The 23,369-nt window shown below is 41.3% G+C and overlaps 1 protein-coding gene across 2 annotated transcripts in view; it reads right to left on the bottom strand.

Moving 5' to 3' along the window:
* LOC118369806 (pro-neuregulin-3, membrane-bound isoform) overlaps positions 1–23,369 on the bottom strand; it is a 423,343-nt gene that overhangs the window by 2,221 nt on the left and 397,753 nt on the right. For both annotated transcript variants that reach the window (XM_052498660.1, XM_035754513.2), the window contains exons 7-8: positions 16,128–16,243; positions 9,785–9,970 (exon numbers count right to left, since the gene is read on the bottom strand). In XM_052498660.1, coding sequence (XP_052354620.1) covers positions 9,785–9,970; positions 16,128–16,243 — 302 coding nt within the window. The remainder of the gene's footprint in view (positions 1–9,784; positions 9,971–16,127; positions 16,244–23,369) is intronic.

Consider the following 23,369-nt stretch of genomic DNA (forward strand, 5'->3'; position numbering starts at 1 on the left):
ATCTAGGATAATTAATGAAGTAATCAGTGATCAACAATGTCCCCATTCACTTTTAGACACGAGATAGTCCACCATTTGTTCCCGACATAGAAATAGCTTTTGTGCTTCATGAGGCACTTTCAAAGTCAAAGTGTTGTGTTGTTGATATCAAATATTGATTCTTTGCTCTCTCTTCTTTTTCTCAAAGGGATCTGGCATAAGCTACCTCACATTACAGCAACACATCCTCTCTGTAATATCAACGTCTCAATTGAGGTACGATCTAGGGCTTGGGGCTCATTATCTTTGTGTAATAATTCATAATCCCTGACAAAGGCTAGCTGCTCTTGTCGCATCAATATTTAACTTTGAGTCACTCTCTTTCTTGTAATAGCCTAATCAGAGATGTAAGCCTCCATCAAGGGGGTTTTCAAAGCTGATGATTCTCTTTTTCACTGAGGTTTTGGAATGAGCCCCAAACGAGCCACATTTAGAAAGCCATATTGGGCCTTGCTCTCCGATAACAGGGATGTCAGTTTCCTAATGCCCACAATAACAGTTGGAGCAAATCTCGTTAGATGTGGGAAATACAATCAGCCTGAAAACATCCCATGCATGCACCCAACAGTGCAAATGTACGACAATGGTGTACAGAATTAAACATTGCAATACAAAATTGCTCTGTTCATAGATTTGAGGTGAGATTATAGAAGTGTGTTGTACAGTATGTGCTGTACACATACAGTGCCATCGGAAAGTATTCAGACCCCTTTACTTTTTCCATCTTTTCTAAGATTACAGCCGTATTCTAAAATTGATTAAATTGTTTTTCCCTCATAAATCAACACACAATACCCTATAATGACAAAGCAAAAACAGGTTTCAATAAATATTTGCTCATTTATAAATATAAAAAAATGAAATATCACATTTAAATACGTATTCAGACCCTTTGCTGAAGCACCTTAGCACCTCAGCGATTACAGCCTCGAGTCTTCTTGAGTATGACGCCACAAGCTTGGCATATCTGTATTTTGGGAGTTTCTCACATTCCTCTCTACAGATCCTCTCAAGCTCTGTCAGGTTGAACAGGGAGCGTTGCTTCACAGCTATTTTCAGGTCTCTCCAGAGATGTTCGATTGGGTTCAGGTCTGGGCTCTGGCTGTGCGACTCAAGGACATTCAGAGACTTGTCACAAAGCCACTCCTGCTTTGTCTTGGCTGTGTGTTTAGAGTTGTTGTCCTGTTGGGAGGTGAACCGTTGCCCCAGTCTGAGGTCCTGAGCACTCTGGAGCAGGTTTTCATCTAGAATTTCTCAGTACTTTCTCCGTTCATCTTTGCCTCTATTCTGACTAGTCTCCATGTCTCTGACACTGAAAAACATCCCCACAGCATGATGCTGCCACCACCATATTTCAGGTGCCATGTTTCCTCCAGACGTGAAGCTTGGCATTCAGGCCAAAGAGTTTCATCAGACCATAGAATCTTGTCTCTCATGATCTGAGAGTCTTTAGGTGCCTTTTGGCAACTCCAAGCTGGCTGTCATATGCCTTTTACTGAGGAGTGGCTTCCGTCTGGTCACTCAGCAGTCTTGGTGGAGTGCTGCAGAGATGGTTGTCCTTCTGGAAGGTTCTCCCATCTCTACAGAGGAACTCTAAAGCTCTGTCAGAGTGACCATCGGGTTCTTGGTCACCTCCCTAACCAATACCTTTCTCACCCTGATTGCTCAGTTTGGCCGGGCGGCCAGCTCTAGGAAGAGTCTTGGTGGTTCCAAACTTCTTTCATGTAAGAATGATGGAGGCCACTGTATTCTTGGGGACCTTCAATGCTGCAGAAATGTTTTGGTACCCTTCCCCAGATCTGTGCCTCGACACAATCCTGTCTCAACATCATGGTTTGGTTTTTGATCTGACATGCACTGTCAACTGTGGGACCTTACATAGACAGGTGTGTGCCTTTCCAAATCATGTCCAATCAATTGAATTTACCGCAAGTGGACTCCAATCAAGTTGTAGAAACATCTCAAGAATGATCAATGGAAAAAGGATGCACCTGAGCTCAATTTCGAGTCTCATAGCAAAGGGTCTGAATACTTATATAAAAAAGGAATTTTTATTTTTATTTTTAATACATTTGCTAAAATATCCAAAAACCTGTTTTCGCTTTGTCATTATGGAGTATTGTAAGTAGATTGCTGAGGATTTTTTAAATTTAATCCCTTTTAGAATAAGGCTGTAACGTAACAAATGTGGAAAAAGTCAAGAGGTCTGAATACTTTCCGAAGGCATTGTACATGATTGTACTTTGTATTTTAATTATCTACATTGATTTATGTAGATATCTACAGTTGAAGTCAGAAGTTTACATACACTTAGGTTGGAGTCCTTAAAACTTGTTTTTCAACCACTCCACAAATTTCTTGTCAACAGTTTTGGCCAGTCAGTTAGGATATCTACTTTGTGCATGACAAGTAATTGTTTACAGACAGATTATTTCACTTCTATTTCACTGTATCACAATTCCAGTGGGTCAGAAGTTTACATCAACTAAGTTGACTGTGCCTTTAAACAGCTTGGAAAATTCCAGAAAACGATGTCATGGTTATAGAAGCTTCTGATAGGCTAATTGACATCATTTGAGTCAATTGGAGGTGTACCTGTAGATCTATTTCAAGACCTACCTTTCAATGCGTCTTTGCTTGTCATCATGTGAAAATCAAAAGAAATCATCCAAGACCTTTGCTGCAGGAGGAACTGGTGCACTTCACTAAATAGATGGCGTCATGAGGAATGAAAATATAATATATGAAGCAACATATAATGAAGCAACATCTCAAGACATCCGTCAGGAAGTTAAAGCTTGGTTGCAAATGGGTCTTCCAAATGGACAATGACCCCAAGCATACTTACAAAGTTGTGGCAAAATGGCTCAAGGACAAAAAAGTCAAGGTATTGAAGTGGCCATCACAACGCTCTGACCTCAATCCCATAGAAAATGTGTGGGCAGAACTCAAAAAGCGTGTGTGAGCAAGGAGGCCTACAAACCTGACTCAGTTACACCAGCTCTGTCAGGAGGAATGGGCCAAAATTCACCCAACTTATTGTGGGAAACTTGTGGAAGGCTACCCAAAACATTTGACCCAAGTTAAACAATTTAAAGGCAATGCTACCAAAAATTAATTGAGTGTATGTAATCTTCTGACCTGTGATGAAATAAATAAATGTGTTCTCTCTACTACTATTCTGACATTTCACATTCTTAAAATAAAGTGGTGGTCCTAACTGACCTAAGACAGGGAATGTTTATTAGGATTTTTTGTCAGGAATTGTCAGTGAAACACTAAGTCTAAATGTATTTTGCTAAGGTGTATGTAAACTTCCGGTCTTCAAATGTATATATGGATTTTATGAATGTTTAGATAATACTGTAATGTTTCATTATTGTTTTATGAATGTAAATGACAAAGACACTGGGACAGTAGACATCGAACATTTAGATTTTTGTCATTTAGCAAACGCTCTTATCCAGAGTCAGAACCTGGGATAGTAGTGATCATTTTCCAAATTGATCTGATGAATGAACACGCTATTCCAGCTGAGAAAGCTGGTGGGTGCAGCAAAGCAGGGACAGGATTGGACCATTCCTGTCAGATAAGAACATTCCAGAGAATTCTGGAACAGACTATTGGCTGGTTCATTCAGGGGTAATATCCTGAATAATTAGGAGCCCATTAAAGATAGACAGAGTAGTCTATTAGAATGTTATAGACCAGAGGAGGGTGAGGGACTTACGATCCAGTCTGGTGGGGCCAGAACAGTCAAGGTCCACCATCAATGCTTCCTTATGGAATTGACCTTGTCAGAGGTATCAATTACAGGGATAGTGACCTTGTCAGAGGTATCAATTACAGGGATAGTGACCTTGTCAGAGGTATCAATTACAGGGATAGTGACCTTGTCAGAGGTATCAATTACAGGGATAGTGACCTTGTCAGAGGTATCAATTACAGGGATAGTGACCTTGTCAGAGGTATCAATTACAGGGATAGTGACCTTGTTAGAGAAATTAATTACAGTGGTAGTGACCTTGTCAGAGGTATCAATTACAGGGATAGTGACCTTGTTAGAGAAATTAATCACAGTGGTAGTGACCTTGTCAGAGGTATCAATTACAGGGATAGTGACCTTGTTAGAGAAATTAATTACAGTGGTAGTGACCTTGTCAGAGGTATCAATTACAGGGATAGTGACCTTGTTAGAGAAATTAATTACAGTGGTAGTGACCTTGTCAGAGGAATCAATTAAAGTAATAGTGACCTTGTCAGAGGAATCAATTACAGTAATAGTGACCTTGTCAGAGGAATCAATTACAGTAATAATGACCTTGTCAGAGGAATCAATTAAAGTAATAGTGACCTTGTCAGAGGAATCAATTACAGTAATAGTGACCTTGTCAGAGGAATCAATTACAGTAATAATGACCTTGTCAGAGGAATCAATTAAAGTAATAGTGACCTTGTCAGAGGAATCAATTACAGTCATAGTGACCTTGTCAGAGGAATCAATTAAAGTAATAGTGATCTTGTCAGTAGAATCAATTACAGTAATAGTGACCTTGTCAGTGGAATCATTACAGTAATAGTGACCTTGTAGTAAGGAGCCAAGTTCCATCTCAGGCAGGTACTTTGATACCAGATTTATGCAGAAGTACTGTATCTCCACACACTGTCTGCAACACTTTCACTGCAATGACAGACAGGCATTTTCATAATTCAATTATACCTCTGTGCATTGGAGAAAGCCTTGAGAAATCTGACAGGTGTATCTAAAAATACTGGTTACAATAGAACACAAGTGGAGTTCTGTGTTGGTGTAGGCCTAAGCCTTTCTGGAGAGATAACAGCAAGTTTTTCTGACAGGCACGGAATGAGAGGGACAGCACTTCTTACTGATTTGTTTTTACTGTTGTATGCAAAACAGGTAGTTTCTACATTCCTCCTCTCTCTCTACCTTCCTCTCTGCCTCTTTTTTTCTCTCACACACGCTCTCGCTCATTGTGTTCTCTCATGTCACCCTTTACCGCAGTGTCTCCATGGCAACTCACTGGAATGGGGATTCTCTCTCTATGTGCTGGTTGTCTGTAAATCTGTAAATAGGTCAGTCAGTCTTTTCAACTAATCATGTGCTCCTGCCTTCAGGGCCAGCTGGAGGCTATGTCTAGCATCTGGTATGTCAGCAAAGTTAGGCCGTTCACCTGTTATTGCTTATTCTACAAGCACCTGACAGTGGTTTGCACCTAGAGTTGTAGAGTACAGGACAGACTTATATTCTTTGAATAAGGGGTTCCAAAAGGGTTCTTCCACTGTCCCCGTAGGATAATCCCTTTTGGTTTCAGGTAGAACCCTTTGGGTTCCATGTAGAACCAACCAAAATTATTTTTCCTGCAAAAATAAATAGTTCTCCTATGCGGAACACCCTTTCAGGCACCTTTTTTTCTAAGAATTTATAACATCAACCAATTAGTTGACTGGAACATTCCCTGTAACACGACTGACCTTATCCACATGTCTAAAGCACTGCCCTCTTTGTAAAAGTTCCTGCTATGCTGTTATGACATTTCAAAGTCTATCAGTATAACACTATCTATTTCATTGGCAATGATAGTGATATTTTTATTGGCTGAGTCCCCACAGAGTCTGTCTTTTTCAGTGAGTCCTGCCTGGTTTCAAGGTCTTGCTGTTCAGCTTCCCACTGAATCCCTCCACCCGTCACGCACTGACAAACTAAGAGAGAGGAAGGGCAGCGTAGGACCGTCATTAAAAATACAATCCACCCCCGACAGGCCAAGCACTCCATTTGAGCTCACGCCATTTTACTGGAGATCATAACATAACCTCATTTTTTTATCTTTGCTCAGCACAGTGAAAAACAAAGCGAAGGAGTAAAAACTAGAGTGCAGTGAGCCTTTCTTTTTTCACTTCTAAAAAAATTCTGCCTCTGAAATTTCTCCTCTTGAAATTAAGTCTAAAGCTTTGCCGAGGCAGCAGCATTCCACGTTTTGGGGCTTTATTTAAGCAATAAGGCATGAGAACTCGAGAATTATTGCGTGATGACTCTGGACTAAGGGCTGTTCTTAAGCCCAAGGTGAAGCCAAGGGCTGGAGAAACAGCCCTTAGGAGGGTGTTATTCTCAATGATTCCCGGGTTCGAAGGCCTTATTGCTTTATAAAATGGTTGCCAACATATACAAAAAATATGAATGACATGTTTTCATAAAAAACGTTATTATATTGAGTAATTTTGTTTTATTTGATCCTTCCACCATATAATATAGTCCGGACAAAAGCCAGTTGTTAGTTCTGAAATTGCTAGCCAAATGGTCTGGTTGCTAATTATATCCATTCTATTTGCAACAGACAGCAAACTATGTTTGTTTTACCTTTGTTTCTATTGACATTTCATTGAATATATCGATTATAATGAGCATGATAAATTAATCTGCCTGGCTCAGAGAAGCTGTTATTCTCTTCACATTCATATGCATGCACAGTGGAGATTGCAAAAAACCTGCAACATTGTTCCACAGGTCTGAGAGGCAGACAGCAAGGTTTGCAAACCCCAACCGTTGCAAATCAAATGCTAGCCTAGCAGCATATGGAAATATTATGTCTGGACACATTTTTCCAGAAGAGATTAAGTTTATAAATCGACGGCCTACATGTAGGCTCTGCTATCAATCAATCAGCATCCAAACAACCAGTTCTATAATTAGAGAGAGAGAGAGAGAGAGAGAGAGAGAGAGAAGACTTGAGGAGGTAGCTAGAAAGGAAACAGGATGGAGAGAGGGAGCGAGAGAGAGAGGGCGAGAGACAAAAAGAGAGAAGTAGAGCGAGAGAGAGAGAGAGAGCTAAAGCAAGTGGAGGAGAGAAAGCAGACGTCGCCCTGTGGGATTTGGAGACAGTGACTCTTGTTTAAAGATTACAGGTGGACCCATAAATCAGAGATGAAAGATGTCAGAGGTGTGATGACAGAGGCAGACAGAAGGGCCACACAGCCTGGGATATGAGCCTGGGATAGGAGCCTTGGATGGTAGCCTGGGATAGGCGCCTGGGACAAGAGCCTGGGTTAGGAGCCTGTGACAAGAGCCTGGGTTAGGAGCCTGGGAAAGGCACATTGGATAAGAGCCTGGGATAAGAGCCTGGGATAAGAGCCTGGGATAAGAGCCTGGGTTAGGAGCCTGGGACAAGAGCCTGGGTTAGGAGCCTGGGAAAGGCACATTGGATAAGAGCCTGGGATAAGAGCCTGGGATGGTAGCCTGGGATAAGAGCCTGGGTTAGGAGCCTGGGATAAGAGCCTGGGATAAGAGCCTGGGTTAGGTGCCTGGGTTAGGAGCCTGGGATAAGAGCCTGGGTTAGGTGCCTGGGTTAGGAGCCTGGGATAAGAGCCTGGGATAAGAGCCTGGGATAAGAGCCTGGGTTAGGAGCCTGGGTTAGGAGCCTGGGTTAGGTGCCTGGGATAAGAGCCTGGGATAAGAGCCTGGGTTAGGAGCCTGGGTTAGGTGCCTGGGATAAGAGCCTGGGATAAGAGCCTGGGTTAGGAGCCTGGGTTAGGTGCCTGGGATAAGAGCCTGGGATAAGAGCCTGGGTTAGGAGCCTGGGTTAGGAGCCTGGGATAGGCTCCTGGGATAAGAGCCTGGGTTAGGAGCCTGGGATAGGCTCCTAAGATAAGAGCCTGGGTTAGGAGCCTGGGATAGGCTCCTGGGATAAGAGCCTGGGTTAGGAGCCTGGGATAGGCTCCTGGGATAAGAGCCTGGGATTGGAGCCTGGGATAGGCTCCTGGGATAAGAGCCTGGGATTGGAGCCTGGGATAGGCTCCTGGGATAAGAGCCTGGGATTGGAGCCTGGGATAGGCTGGGCTCATTATGCAGCATTCCTCGTCTTCAAAACGGACATTGCAGTGCACTCTCTCTGTTAGAGAATAATGACCCCGAAACCACTGCAGCAAACAGAAACAGTCTGAATGTGTAAGTACCTAAACTCTGGGAGTGTGGGATTGTGTAAAATCTGTTTTTCTGTGATATGTTACTATGTCAAACAGCGTTGTTTAATCTTTTACGTTTGGAAAACTTATTGGGGGACAAACTTGTTAACCTTCGCAAGCTGCCGGCCCAGACGGCATCCCTAGCCGCGTCCTCAGAGCAAGCACATACCAGCTGGATGGTGTGTTTACAGACATATTCAATCACTCCCTATCCCAGTCTGCTGTCCCCACATGCTTCAAGATGGCCACCATTGTTCCTGTACCCAAGAATGCAAAGGTAACAACTAAATGACTATCGCCCCGTAGCACTCACTTCTGCCATCATGAAGTGCTTTGGGAGACTAGTCAAGGATCACCTCCACCTTACCTGTCACACTAGACCCACTTCAATTTGCTTACCATCCCAATAGGTCCACAGACGATATACTCGCCATCACACTGCACACTGCCCTATCCCATTTGGACAAGAGGAATACCTATGTAAGAATGGTGTTAATTGACTATAGCTCAGCATTCAACACCATAGTATCCTCTAAGCTCATCATTAAGCTTGAGACTTTGGGTCTGAACCTTGCCCTGTGCAATTGGGCCTGGACTCCCTGACGAGCCGCCCCCAGGTGGTGTATATAGGAAACAATATCTCCACTTCGCTGATCCTCAACACTAGGGCCCCACAAGGGTGCGTGCTCAGCCCCCTCCTGTACTCCCTGTTCACCCATGACTGCATGGCCATGCACTCCTCCAACTCAATCATCAAGTTTTCAGACGACACAACAGTAGTAGGCTTGATTACCAACAACAACGAGTCAGCCTACAGGGAGGAGGTGAGGGCTCTGGGAGTGGTGTCAGGAAAATAACCTCTCACTCAATGTCAACAAAACATAGGAGATGATCATGGTCTTCGGGACACAGCAGAGGGAGCACCCCCCTATCCACATCGACAGGACAGCAGTGGAAAAGGTGGAAAGTTTGAAGTTCCTCGGCATACATATCACTGACAGCCTGAAATGGTCCACCCACACAGACAGTGTGGTGAAGAAGGCGCAATAGCGCCTCTTCAACCTCAGGAGGCTAAAGAAATGTGGCTTGTCACCTAAAATACAATTGAGAGCATCCTGTTGGGCTGTATCAGCACCTGGTACGGCAACTGCACCGCCCACAACAGCAGGGCTCTCCAGAGGGTGGTGCGGTCTGCACGACACATCACCGGGGATAAACTACCTGAAAAACAGCTTCTATCTCAAGGCCATCAGACTGTTAAATAGCCATCACTAGCACAGAGAGGCTGCTGCCTACATACACAGACTTGAAATAATTTGCCACTTTAATAAATTGAACACGAGTCACTTTAATAATGTTTACATATCTTGCATTACTCTTCTCGTATGTATATACTGTATTCTATACTATCTTCTGTATCCAAGTCTATACCACTCTGACATTGCTCATCCATTTATTTATATATTCTTCATTCCATTCCTTAGATTTGTGTGTATTAGGTATTTGTTGTGAAATGGTTAGATTACATGTTAGATATTACTGCGCTGTCAGAACGAGAACCACAAGCATTTAGCGCAATAACATCTGCTAAACAGCGTATATGTGACAAATAAAATTTGATTTGATGATTTGAACTTTTTTTGCAGAAGTAGTATTCAAGGTGAAGGACATGATGTCCACATTTTCACCATTACTGCTACTGTAAGTTGAATGACAATTGAGATGTAGTCAGTACTAATGTCTCTGATAAACCGACAGTGTAATTTACCCTCTCAATGACTCAATCTCTCTCTCAGACGACTCCAACTCCTGGAGGTGTTGGTAGGCGGGGCCAGAATGTTTGGATCCTCCATTTGGATTTAGTCTTCCCCTGGGTATAGGCAGAGTTCTACGCGGTACTGACCAATGGGTGGCTCTACTTCTCTGGTCTGGACTGTGAGACAGGGAGCCGCTTCTGAAACCAACCACAGGGAAAGGGATCAAAAGTGGATTATTCGATTTTCCGATTTGGTCACACATTATTTAGATAATCCCAAATAGATGCTCTACAGACGGTCATACTATCAACACACAGGGGTGACACGTCATCTGTTGTTCCACCTGTTTTGAGCGACCATATCCCCCCCATATCCCCCCCATATCCCCCCCCAAAAAAGTGTCACATACAGTATGTCACACAATTAAAAAAAAATATATATATATATATATATCACTGAGTTAGTAAAGCCACATACAAACAGGCAGCTCCAAAATGCAGGTGTTTCAGCCTAGCTCAGTGCTTTCTGTGGTGGTGGGGCAAGCCAGCAGAAGATAGGAGCATTGCACCGTTATTGGCTCAGTGTTCTGTCACTCATGGGGACACTACGTCCCCTGCCTTTTTGTAAGGGTAGACATCAAGAATGTGAGCCCTTTGGGTCCTGCCATAGACTTAGATTAGAAGTGCCCTTCCAAGAAAGCTCAAGGTCATTGGCCACAGATAAAATTACGTCATATTTCGTTATAGCTACATTAGCTTTGTGTCACTCCCTGACCTTAAATATCCTTTTTATGTCTCTATTTGGTTTGGTCAGGTTTGGTTTAGCTTCATGGTTAGTTTTGTGGTGTTTATTGTTTTGTTCGGTGTCTTTTCTAATAAAAAGAATATGTACGCACACCACGCCGCACCCTGGTCCTCTTCATTCAACGGCCGTGACACTTTGATTGGACTCTTAGCTTGCAGTCATCATCATAAATCAAGTAGACAATCTACTGGCAAATCCTTTTTAATCCTTGTAATATGAAGATAAATAATGAAGATAAATTGTATCGGTGCTCATCGGCCATTGGAATTAAGCATTACACAACAAGTGGGAAATGGCTAATTCAACAATGAGTTGTTTGGAAGGAATCGGTGACGGTGGCTAACCCCAAGCATTACAACTGGGAAGTGGGGAATAAACACACTCTGACTGGGAAAATACGTTCTGAACGGTCATCCAACTCGGAATTGTCAATCTTTCTCTTTTTTTGATAACAACATTTTCCAATGAAGGACCACCCCGCACAACAAGGTGAGTCCAAAATGTCTTGTATGCTGCTGCATAAATGATGTAATATGCCAGGAAGATATGGTCAGCCATATCAGCTATGTTTTTAAAATAAAGGCAGTAAATGAGGCTGAATTAATTGTTTCGCTGCCACTCAAGGCTCCGCTGATAGCCAGGTAAGGATTCACTCCATTGTACTTAAAAGAAAGCTCTGCTGTTGGGACAGGTTTATGTAGTCTCTAACAGTTTGTGGGCACTGCTTGTCACTGTTATAGTGCAATTAATGTATTGTTTAGTGTTTAGTTGTGTAGTGGCTTTGCTGGAATGCATCTAATTGTTTTGTTTTGAGTTTGCTCCACCACGATTTACATGCTAAAATCGCCACTGTCAACACAGTATCTATTGATAAGCAAATGCTTTCTAAGGTTACGGTTACGGTTAGGGTTGATGCCTCGTCAGTTGTACAACTGAATGCCTTCAACTGAAATGTGTCTTCCGCATTTAACCCAACCCCTCTGAATCAGAGAGGTGCGGGGGGTTGCCTTAATCGACATCCGGTGACTGGCCCAATGCTCTAACCACGAGGTGACCTTAGGATAAGGGTTAGGGTTAGGCTTAGGATAAGGGTTAAGGTTAGGGTTAGGATAAGGGTTAATGTTAGGTTTAGGGCTAGGGTTAGGGTTAGAATAGGGGTTAATGTTAGGGTTAGGATAAGGGTTAAGGTTAGAATAAGGGTTAATGTTAGGTTTAGGGCTAGGGTTAGGGTTAGAATAGGGGTTAATGTTAGGGTTAGGATAAGGGTTAAGGTTAGGGTTAGGATAAGGGTTAATGTCAGGTTTAGGGCTCGGGTTAGTGGATAGTTAGTTGAAATGTTGTTGACATTTTTTTGAACATCTACTGCACATCTACTGAACATCTACAAACCATCTACTTGGGACTATCCAAATGAGGTGCTACCCTCTGTTGTGAGCCATCACATGGCTGTGAATGAGAAGATGTACCACCAGGAGTTCCCCATCCAGAAAATGAACAACTTGAACAGTAAATTGAACATCACATAGTTACAAGGCGCTCGCTACACAGAGGGACCACATAAACTGCTAAAGACAGGCTATTGGACAAGTGTGGCTGATTGACAATCCATCTAGGAGAAAAGGAATCGGGCCATTTCTCCAGTCAATTAAACGTGAGTTTCCCCTGTCATACAACCTTTGTGTCCCTCTGCTAACACATCTCCTGTTTCTTGCTGCAGTGTGAGTTTCTGCGTTTCTGCAGTGTGTTGACATGATTGGGGTTTGGGGTGGGAAGTCATTGATTAGTCATGTGCAGTGAGGACTTTGAAAACTTCTCTCTGTGTGCCAGATCATATCTTTATTGATCGTTTAACCTCAGTATACATGAAATGCTTATAGACAAGTGAAGACTATTTGATTTGATGCTAGATAAGTCTTGTAACTAACCAGCTGCCAAAGTTGTGGGGATAGAACAAAGCGATGGCCAATAATAATAATAACAGTCATTTATTACATTTCTATAGCACTTCAAAAGCAAAAAAACAAGCAACCTATGCAACATCATGAGTAGCCTAGCTATGGTTAGTGAGATCAACCAATACATCATCATGAGTAGCATAGCTATAGTTAGTGAGATCAACCAATACATCATCATGAGTAGCATAGCTATAGTTAGTGAGATCAACCAATACATCATCATGAGTAGCATAGCTATAGTTAGTGAGATCAACCAATACATCATCATGAGTAGCATAGCTATAGTTAGTGAGATCAACCAATACATCATCATGAGTAGCATAGCTATAGTTAGTGAGATCAACCAATACATCATCATGAGTAGCATAGCTATGGTTAGTGAGATCAACCAATACATCATCATGAGAAGCATAGCTATAGTTAGTGAGATCAACCAATACATCATCATGAGTAGCATAGCTATAGTTAGTGAGATCAACCAATACATCATCATGAGTAGCATAGCTATGGTTAGTGAGATCAACCAATACATCATCATGAGTAGCATAGCTATAGTTAGTGAGATCAACCAATACATCATCATGAGTAGCATAGCTATAGTTAGTGAGATCAACCAATACATCATCATGAGTAGCATAGCTATAGTTAGTGAGATCAACCAATACATCATCATGAGTAGCATAGCTATAGTTAGTGAGATCAACCAATACATCATCATGAGTAGCATAGCTATAGTTAGTGAGATCAACCAATACATCATCATGAGTAGCATAGCTATGGTTAGTGAGATCAACCAATACATCATCATGAGTAGCATAGCTATAGTTAGTGAGATCAACCAATACATCATCATGAGTAGCATAGCTATAGTTAGTGAGATCAACCAATACATCATCATGAGTAGCATAGCTATGGTTAGTGAGATCAACCAATACATCATCATGAGTAGCATAGCTATAGTTAGTGAGATCAACCAATACATCATCATGAGTAGCATAGCTATAGTTAGTGAGATCAACCAATACATCATCATGAGTAGCATAGCTATAGTTAGTGAGATCAACCAATACATCATCATGAGTAGCATAGCTATAGTTAGTGAGATCAACCAATACATCATCATGAGTAGCATAGCTATAGTTAGTGAGATCAACCAATACATCATCATGAGTAGCATAGCTATAGTTAGTGAGATCAACCAATACATCATCATGAGTAGCATAGCTATAGTTAGTGAGATCAACCAATACATCATCATGAGTAGCATAGCTATAGTTAGTGAGATCAACCAATACATCATCATGAGTAGCATAGCTATAGTTAGTGAGATCAACCAATACATCATCATGAGTAGCATAGCTATAGTTAGTGAGATCAACCAATACATCATCATGAGTAGCATAGCTATAGTTAGTGAGATCAACCAATACATCATCATGAGTAGCATAGCTATAGTTAGTGAGATCAACCAATACATCATCATGAGTAGCATAGCTATAATTAGTGAGATCAACCAATACATCATCATGAGTAGCATAGCTATAGTTAGTGAGATCAACCAATACATCATCATGAGTAGCATAGCTATAGTTAGCCATCTCAAACAATAGAGGCCAAGTCTTTGAGTGCATGCATCCTCCAAGATGGAGAGGGACAGTTCATGGCTTGATCAGAGGAAGGTGGTCAGGGAGATGGTTGATGAAGAGTCTGGTGATGATCTTGTACAGGGCTACTCTGGATACCAGCCTGTCATGTAGTTACTGGACCTCCTTCACAATGTATGGCATTCACTCAGGTGATGTCTCAGCATACCAGGGCGCCAGAATGCTCACCACACACAGTTCAGAGTAGTATCTAGTCATCCTCATGATGAGCCCTCTACCTCAGCACTCCAATTCCTCTCCTCTCAAGCTTCAGGTGACTCTTCAATCTATGTTTTCAAAAGATCAGGAACCAGCAGCCAGGTGAAACAAAAAAGCTGGTGCATTGTTCAGATGCATCACTCGAACAAAAACAATTAGCCAAGCCAACAACAAAAAATGACCTGCCAGTCTATCTGCAAATCTGTGGGTCAAAACCACCAGAAATATGCAATAAAACTAAAAGTTCAGAAAAAAACAGGTGATACAAAAACCCAGAATTAAACACTTAAACATAACAAAATATTTACAGGCGCTTTCCACTAAGGCTGCTTCTAGAGCACCATGGTAACTACAGTTCAAGGGTTCCCTCGACACAAAATCCACTCAAGAGCTTGTCAAGTTTCAAGCTATTTTGGAAACATATCTTCACTTTAATTTGCTGAAAACTTTATCCAAATCCTCCCTAAACCAGCATAAGTGCAATCATACAAACTGACATGATCCTATAGACATCACTTATGGCAAGGGCAAGGACTGTAAGCAAACAATTTACAATCCAGCCACCAACAAAACCAGAGGGGGAATCAAATTGTTGTCGGAGCTTAACATTTAAGAAAGAAGGCGGGTGTGGATTAAGCCAAACAGACACAAAAGGATTTGGTTATCTGTAATCCCAACAAACAAACACTGGCGCAATGCAAACACACACACACACACACACACACACACACACACACACACACACACACACACACACACACACACACACACACACACACACACACACACACACACACACACACACACACACACACACACACACACACACACACACACACACACACACACACTCTGACAAGGAAAGGTGGATCTCTATAGCCACCATAATGTCCTTGTAATTATGCAGGCAGGTTGGTGGCTGGGGAAATTCACAATGCTATATGAGTGAGTGTGGTTTCCCTACTCCTGAAATCATGGGAAGTCAATAGCATTCCTTGGGTCCCAGCTCGCATGCAGCTCACTGAATACAAGTGGAATACAAAAGCAGGGAATACCACTGAGAAGTTAATGATGGATATCAGGCTTCTGAGTGAGAGAGAGATCAGCTTGACAGTGATTGGACTTCATTGTAATGCGAAGGACTAGTTGTTCCCAGAGAAAGCTCTTGCTGTTCCATTACATGGGATTCACATGCCAAGGCTGTTGCCATAAAAGCCCCATAGAATCACGACTTAGAATCACATAAAAAATCACATAGAATCACATTTGAATCATTTGGGCTTTCAGATAATGTAAGTCCAGAGTTATACATCTATAGCCCACAGTATATACAGTATGTATTCTTCCAGGACGCTAATGTAGTATAAAGAGTTAAGCCACAACAGAGCTTTCCATTAGCACAGTATTCTACAATGTGGAAATGAACTCATTGTAATACAGAATTGGCTCTTAAAGAACATGGTATGTGATTGGAGTCAGATCTCTGACTCTTCACTGGCATGTTCAGCCCGGTTACAGATATGCACATTAACATGTTTATCACCAATTGTAATTAGTCTCATTCTTTGTTTAAAGCGTTCAATAAATCTAAAATAATCTTAAACTGCGCTGTAATGTGGTTAATTCAATTTCTCTCTTCACTGAGTCTCAATGAATTACTGTAAGGGACATTGAACTTCCATAGAGAAGTGTTCATCATTCAGGCAACTGAGTTCTATGTGAGGAAATCATACCTGTAATTTTTTTCTCTGCCTGGACCTCTGGAGTTGTTGGTAGGGGTGGCATTGCACTGGGCAAATCTGGACTCCCAGACAGCTCCCTCATGTGGCTGGGAGGACCTCTTACAATACTGAAAAATCAAAAAAGATGTAAATGTACTCATGTGCAGGTTATAACCTATAACACTGATCATATTATACGGAACATATCGATTATACAGATACTATTGCATGTTTATGCATGCAATACAATTAAGTTTTAACTACGCAGATAGCTAAAGCACACATTTTCAGTATGGAATGGTCATGTTCCTTTGGAGTCACATCTAAAGATGAATATTACTTGTATACACGACTCAGTATGCTCACACACCTTCACCCTTTGAGCGCCACAGAGTGAGGTAGACTGTTGCATGACAAGAGAAGAATGATGACAGGAATTTCAACGGCCTTCCTGCTCTTTGTCTATTCCACTCCTCCTTCCATTTTACTGTGTCAATGAGTGAGAACGGAAGAGGATGTGAAGGAGAAGTAGAGCTATTCATCTCAGAGGAGTGCAGATAGTTGATAAAGGATTGGTGTAGAGGAGCAGAGTCAGTATAATTGGACACTATTCTCGGACAGACAGCAGATTAACCAAAGGAAGTTTCTGGTACCACAATCCACAATGGCATGTGCAGCACTACACCAGGAACCATGCATTAATCCAAGATAAAATGATATTAAGTAATTTCTCAGATTTTACTGTTGTTGTCCAAAGCCTGGAGCGTAAGCATCATTTAAAGGTAATTCCTCACACTGCAAGCCATTACAGATAATAAAGTTGCAATAATGAATTCGCTGACACAATTTAAATATTACTAGTTCAAACATAAATGGTGCCAATATGGGTGTAAGAATCAGGGTTAAATAGATGCACTCATGCATCCAACCAGGTTAACTTGTTGGCAAGCTCATTTAACAGTACATGCAGACAGGACTACCAAGAATTACAGAGAAAGCTATTGGAGTTGTTTCAACCGAGAACTGGATGAGTCCTTGATGTTTAGACTACATATGCCTCTGAACCATCTTTTAACCCACTAGAGTCTAATCAAAATCTGTCAGTTTAAACTAGTGATATCAGTCCACCCCATTCTGTTGTGCTTCCCATTCTGTCGTGCTTCCCATTCTGTCGTGCTTCTGCATCTGCAGTGAAAGGTGGCAGCGCAAGAGCAGTCTTTGTCAGGCCGTGAGACATCCCAAAAATCCGTCTTCTCACAAAAACGTCTGTAGCGTCCAAATGATTATGTCCCCTCTATGGAAAGACGCCCACAAGCCTCACAAGACTCGTCTGAAGGTCCCCTGGTACCAGTTAAACACATTTATGGAAGTACATATGGAGATAGTTTAGTGCCAAAAATGAGCAGTTAAATATGTGTAAACACTTTTAAAAAAAAATCCTGATCTTTCTTATATCTCTCAGATATAGGATGGACAATTAAGAACAAACTTCCTTTAGCTTTTTTGGGGGGATTATCTGTTTTTCCATGTAGTGAATCTTTTATTCAATGCTTGTATGGGATAATAGCAGTAAGCCCAAATTCAATGTTTCAAGTTCCAAATCAAATAACTTAATGATCCTTGGTATGACCTTCTTAAAACAATTACATACGTTAGCTTAGTAGAACCCCCACACCCGGTTTAGACAGGGCATAGGGGTTTTTAAAATCTCCAGTGTGCACATTGGCATGACCAACATGAGAGACCTGTAACATGTAGGTCTACTAAAGTCACTATTAAAGAGAGCACTTGAAGTTTCTTGACTTCGAGGACCCTTTCAAAACAGTTTCTGAACAGCAAGAAAGTGACCTTCAAGAATTTCTTGCAGATATTCTATGGCTTTCTCATTCTTTTTACATTACATCTATGGTTCCTAATACTGTGCCCTCTTCCTGTCTACAGTACCCTCTTCCTGTCCATCCACGGTGCCTAATACTGTGCCCTCTCCCTGTCTACCCTCTTCCTGTCCACTGCTGCCAAGGCTGACTTTGTCCTTTTGATAGTGAAACAGCATCAGTCCTGACTAAGTGAAACAGGATAGTGAGCTTATTAGCTAGACTCTTGCAGTCTGTTCCTCGTCCTGAGCTGATCTTACGTTTGTATACTTGGACCATGGACTCATATGGATCCTTGACTTCTACCTGGTAACTAATCAATGCTGATACATTCATCGTAGCATTAACAAGGAGGTATGGCTTTCAAATACACACATTTAATGAATGCCACCAGATTGAAAAGGTTACTATAATTCAAATGTGATTTTGAATGAATCATGTCTAATGAATGTTTTGTTGTACACTGTAGCAAAATATTTATTTTCAAGTTGATGCTAATAAAGTGTTATATAATTTCAATTACTGTCAGAAATCTAGAGACTAGATAGGGAGAAAAGAAATGAGGATGCATGAGAAAATGTGACATGCTCTCACACAATGGGACTATGATATTTCTTATTTCAAGTACAAGACAGCAAAATAGAAAGAGCTTCGGGGTATTAAAACTACACAAGGAAGAGTTGCAGAATGTCTGCTTCGGAAAAAGAGAGAGAGAAACTCATGGTTTTAAAGCTTTTAAAAGAGATCCAGACATGGCAGCAGACACGCTTCACCTCCCCAGTAATCCTCCAAAACAGGACTTCCAGACTTCCACCAGCCATCCACAACAACACTGCACCTCTTTTTAAGCTGCCACTCTGTCGCCCTGTCACTCATCAATCAGCTTCCTGTATCCTGCTCTGTCATCAGGTGCTTGCGGGATGAAACGTCTTGACACACTCCACCATGTAGATGTTAAGCAAATTGCTAATTAATATTTAGCCTGGCAGAAAACATTAATTAATTATTCCCAGATGTGAAAAAAAGATGTAAAGTTAGCTGTTGCACGGGGGTACGGAATGTGCCGTAAACTTGACTGAGGGTGGAATAAATCACACAGGAGAAGGATCAATTAACACTGGATGGATGGCATTACTAACTAACTCCTGATGATGCAGAATTGAATAATGTCTATATGTGTGATGTAACTGAAGCAAAGTCTAGGGTCATAAAGTTAAAGTTAATTTGTTATGCATCCTGACTGAAAACCCACAAATACAGTACAGGATACTCACAACAAATATACTGTTAAACCTTTGGTCTTCAGACCAAAATTAGGACCTTCTGTAGCTCAGTTGGTAGAGCATGGCGCTTGTAACGCCAGGGTAGTGGGTTCGATTCCCGGGACCACCCATACGTAGAATGTATGCACACATGACTGTAAGTCGCTTTGGATAAAAGCGTCTGCTAAATGGCATATATATTTTTTTTTTAGGACAGTCTATACACAAAACTGCTCGCCCAATACCAATATGCTTTTCTCTAGAACTAATCCAATGGATAAAATAGGCAGCAGATGTGGGCTGCAGTCAGTCCAGTAGCGTTGCTTCTTTTAAGAACCAATCAGAGGCTTTGCTCCTTTTAAGAACCTATCAGAATCTTTGCACAGAGCCAAATATCTCAACACTGCTTCATGAAATCAACCCAGGTATTCATCTCAATAAGAGAGGGGTTATGCAACACGTAATATATGTGGCGAGGCCTGCATGTTGATGTCGCGGCTGTGGCTGTTATGGCACAGCTGGGAGCGTGTTAGTGTAATGGATGTTTTAATCTAGGAGAGATAGGGCCGCCATCCGCCTGCGGGTTTCATCTGCACACCACCCAGATTAGAACCAGCATTTAGGACTTGTATTGTGCGAAGGTGTCGCCAGGACCATTTATTTTTTTCCCCTAGCAGAATGCTGTAGCCTGAGGGGTGAGCCATCATGAAGCGAGGGATGAGCCATCATGAAGCGAGGGATGAGCCATCACGAAGCGAGGGATGAGCCATCACGAAGCGAAGGATGAGCCATCATGAAGCGAGGGATGAGCCATCATGAAGCGAGGGGTGAGCCATCATGAAGCGAGGGGTGAGCCATCATGAAGCGAGGGGTGAGCCATCATGAAGCATAGCACCTCCACAGAGTGCTGCTGCAGGTAGGAAGAAAAGGGCAGCCTTGGTCACAATTGATTTATAAACAGACTGCGAGACGCTAGAGCAATTGTATCATTTGACAATGAGTAGGGGGTTGAAGGGAGTAGAGGTGTGTGTGTGTGTGTGTGTGTGTGATACTATCATTTACTCCACCACCCCACCCCCCAGCGCAGGCATCCATGTTGTGAAATCCTGGTAACCGATAGCTTGCAGATAAAAATCTATATCAATATATGTGTGGGTAGGCACAAAAGAAACAAATAGCATGCATTAGCATAAGTTCCCAATAGACTCCAGAGGAAATAAAACCGTCTAGAAAGATACATTGACAACAGAACAGCCATATTCTGTTATTAAAGGCGCAGTGCAGTCACAAATGTGACTTCCCTGTGTTTTATGTATATATACATTTTCACACTATGAGGTTGTAATAATACTGCAAAATTGTGAAAAAGATGATAATGCCCTTTTAGTGTAGGAGCTGTTCAAAAAGACCGACTGAAATTACCGCCTGCTTTGGTGGGATGGAGTTTGCCCTGTCTTGTGACATCACCAGGCGGTAAATTAGTTAATAGACCAATAAGAAAGAGAGTTCCAAACCTCCCTGCCAATAAAAGCAAGCTTTCAGTTTCCCCCTCCCCAGGCAGACCAATCCCAGACAGTCCTAGCAAAATTATTGCTTGAGAAATTGCTCTTTGTTAATAAGTTATTCTTGTGTCTTTTTGACCATTTTAATGGAAAACAATCACAGTAAGGTACTTCATATTGATATTTAGATAAAAACGGCTGCATTGGACCTTTAAAACAAATGACAATAGTATCGAGTTTAATCCAAAATCAACATAGTAATACCAGGATTCTGTAACAAGATATGTGTGTACTACATTTGTGTACTACAGTCCTGCAAGCCACACCCACCCCACGCTCGCCACATCAATTCCGAGCCCCACCCGATACTCGACATCAGGACAGACCCACCGCTTGGAAATGTTCCGAGAGCCGAACCGTTACATGTCATATTACATAAATGTATTTAATTGTTTTTATGACTCCAGAGTAATACACTTGATTTGTAATTATTATCATTAGTCTATTATTACTATTCTCCTTACCTGTATATACAGTATATCTATTTTTTTTTTCTTGATTTATTTTACCTTTATTTAACTAGGCAAGTCAGTTAAGAACACATTCTTATTTACAAAGACGTACCTACCCCGGCCAAACCCGGACGACGCTGGGCCAATTGTGTGCCGCCCTATTGGACTCCCAATCACAGCCAGATGTGATGCAGCCTGGATTTGAACCAGGGACTGCAGTGATGCCTCTTGCACTGAGATGGAGTGCCTTTGAATTAATGTAATAATTAACTGATAATTAACTGCATTATCAAAAACAAATAGACTTCCGTGCTTGCAGGCTGTGTAACCATCTACCACGTTGTTGTCCTTCCAAACTGGGGATTTCACTCGTGGAGCACCTTTTTGACAATGGTAGTGTAGACTATTCCCTTATCATAACCTTTATTTGTACTTTTCCAGGTAGTATTTTATTCAGATCCCCAAGCAGAAGTTACTCTTCATGGGTTCCATGCAAAACATAAAACATGACATAATATACAGAACATCAATAGACAAGAACAGGTCAAGGACTGAACTTCGGTGCCTCCGCACATTGACTCTGTACCTGTACCTCCTGTATATCGTCTCGCTATTGTTATTATACTGCTGCTGTTTAACTACTTGTTCCTTTTATTTCTTATTCTTATTCATATATTTTTTAACTGCATTGTTGGTTAGGGGCCTGTAAGTAAGCATTTCACTGTAAGGTCTAAACCTGTTGTATTCGGTGATTGTGACAAATACAATTTGATTTAATTTCATTTGATTTTAATAACAGAAAAAAAGGTCCTACTGACAGTTACACCCATTGCTGACAATTACCCACACATCAGTACATATACATGTGCCTAAGAGGTCATTAGGTCAGATAGGGGTGAGGCATTATGCTATAAAGTGTTGTTTTATTTGTTTTTAAAGCAACAATTTACAGTCTAAGTTGACACCAAGAAGTTTAGTCTCTACACTTGACATGTTTTACAATAGAGAAGTTTCCATTAAATAACAGCCTCTGTTCTATTGGATAGATAGCCATGATATGGCAGAGGACGTAAAGCCATAACACATATGTTTAGTCAATAACAGATTATGGTCAATATTTTCAAGGGCTGCACTGAAGTCTAACAATACGGCTCCCACAATCTTCTTATTATCAATTTCTTTCAGCCAATAATCAATCATTTGTGTCAGTGCAGCACATGCATATACGTGCCCTTCTCTATAAGCATGCTGAAAGTACTGAATGTCGTTAGTTTATTCACAGAGAAATAGCATTGTATCCAGTCAAACACCATTGTCTCCAGAAGTTTGCGAAGAGCCGTCAGTGAAGCTGATTGGTCGGCTGTTAGAACAAGTAAAGGGCACTTTACCATTCTTGGGTAGTGGAATGACTTTAGCTTCACTCCAGGTCTGAGGACAATCACTTTTCTCCAGGCTCAAATTAAAGATATGACAAACAGGAGTGGCAATATAGTCTGCGAGGTGGTTTCTCATTATTGATGAACAACAATTTCCCCACCCTTCCCACACTTACTTTACATAATTCAAAATTGCAATGTTTTTCTTTCCTTATTAGGTATTTTATTCATGATTATCATGGCTCACAGATTATTGTTGGCATTTAATTTCTAAATTTGTCCACTTTGCCAATGAAATAGTCATTAAAATAATTGCCAATATCAAACATTTTTTTAATGAATGAGCTTTCTGATTCAATGAAATATGGAGTTGAATTAGTCTTTCTGCCCATAATTTCATTTAAAGTATTCCACAGATTTTTTCAATCATACTTTATATTATTTATTTTAGTTCCATAATACAGTTTCTTCTTGTTTTTGTTGATTTTAGTCACATAATTTCTCAATTTGCAGTAAATCAGCCAGTCAGATGTGCAGCCAGATTTATTAGCCACTCCTTTTGCTTAATCTCTCACAACCATAGTTTTCCAATGCCTCATCAATCCATGGAGCCCTAACATTTTTAACAGTCAGTTTCTTATTGTATTTCAATAAATGCATCAAGTGCAGCATCAAGTGCTCCTCATTACACATCAAACACATATTCTTCAACATAGGAATTGTTATGA

Source organism: Oncorhynchus keta, chromosome 36 (genome assembly GCF_023373465.1).
Source record: "Oncorhynchus keta strain PuntledgeMale-10-30-2019 chromosome 36, Oket_V2, whole genome shotgun sequence".
NCBI lineage: Eukaryota > Metazoa > Chordata > Actinopteri > Salmoniformes > Salmonidae > Oncorhynchus > Oncorhynchus keta.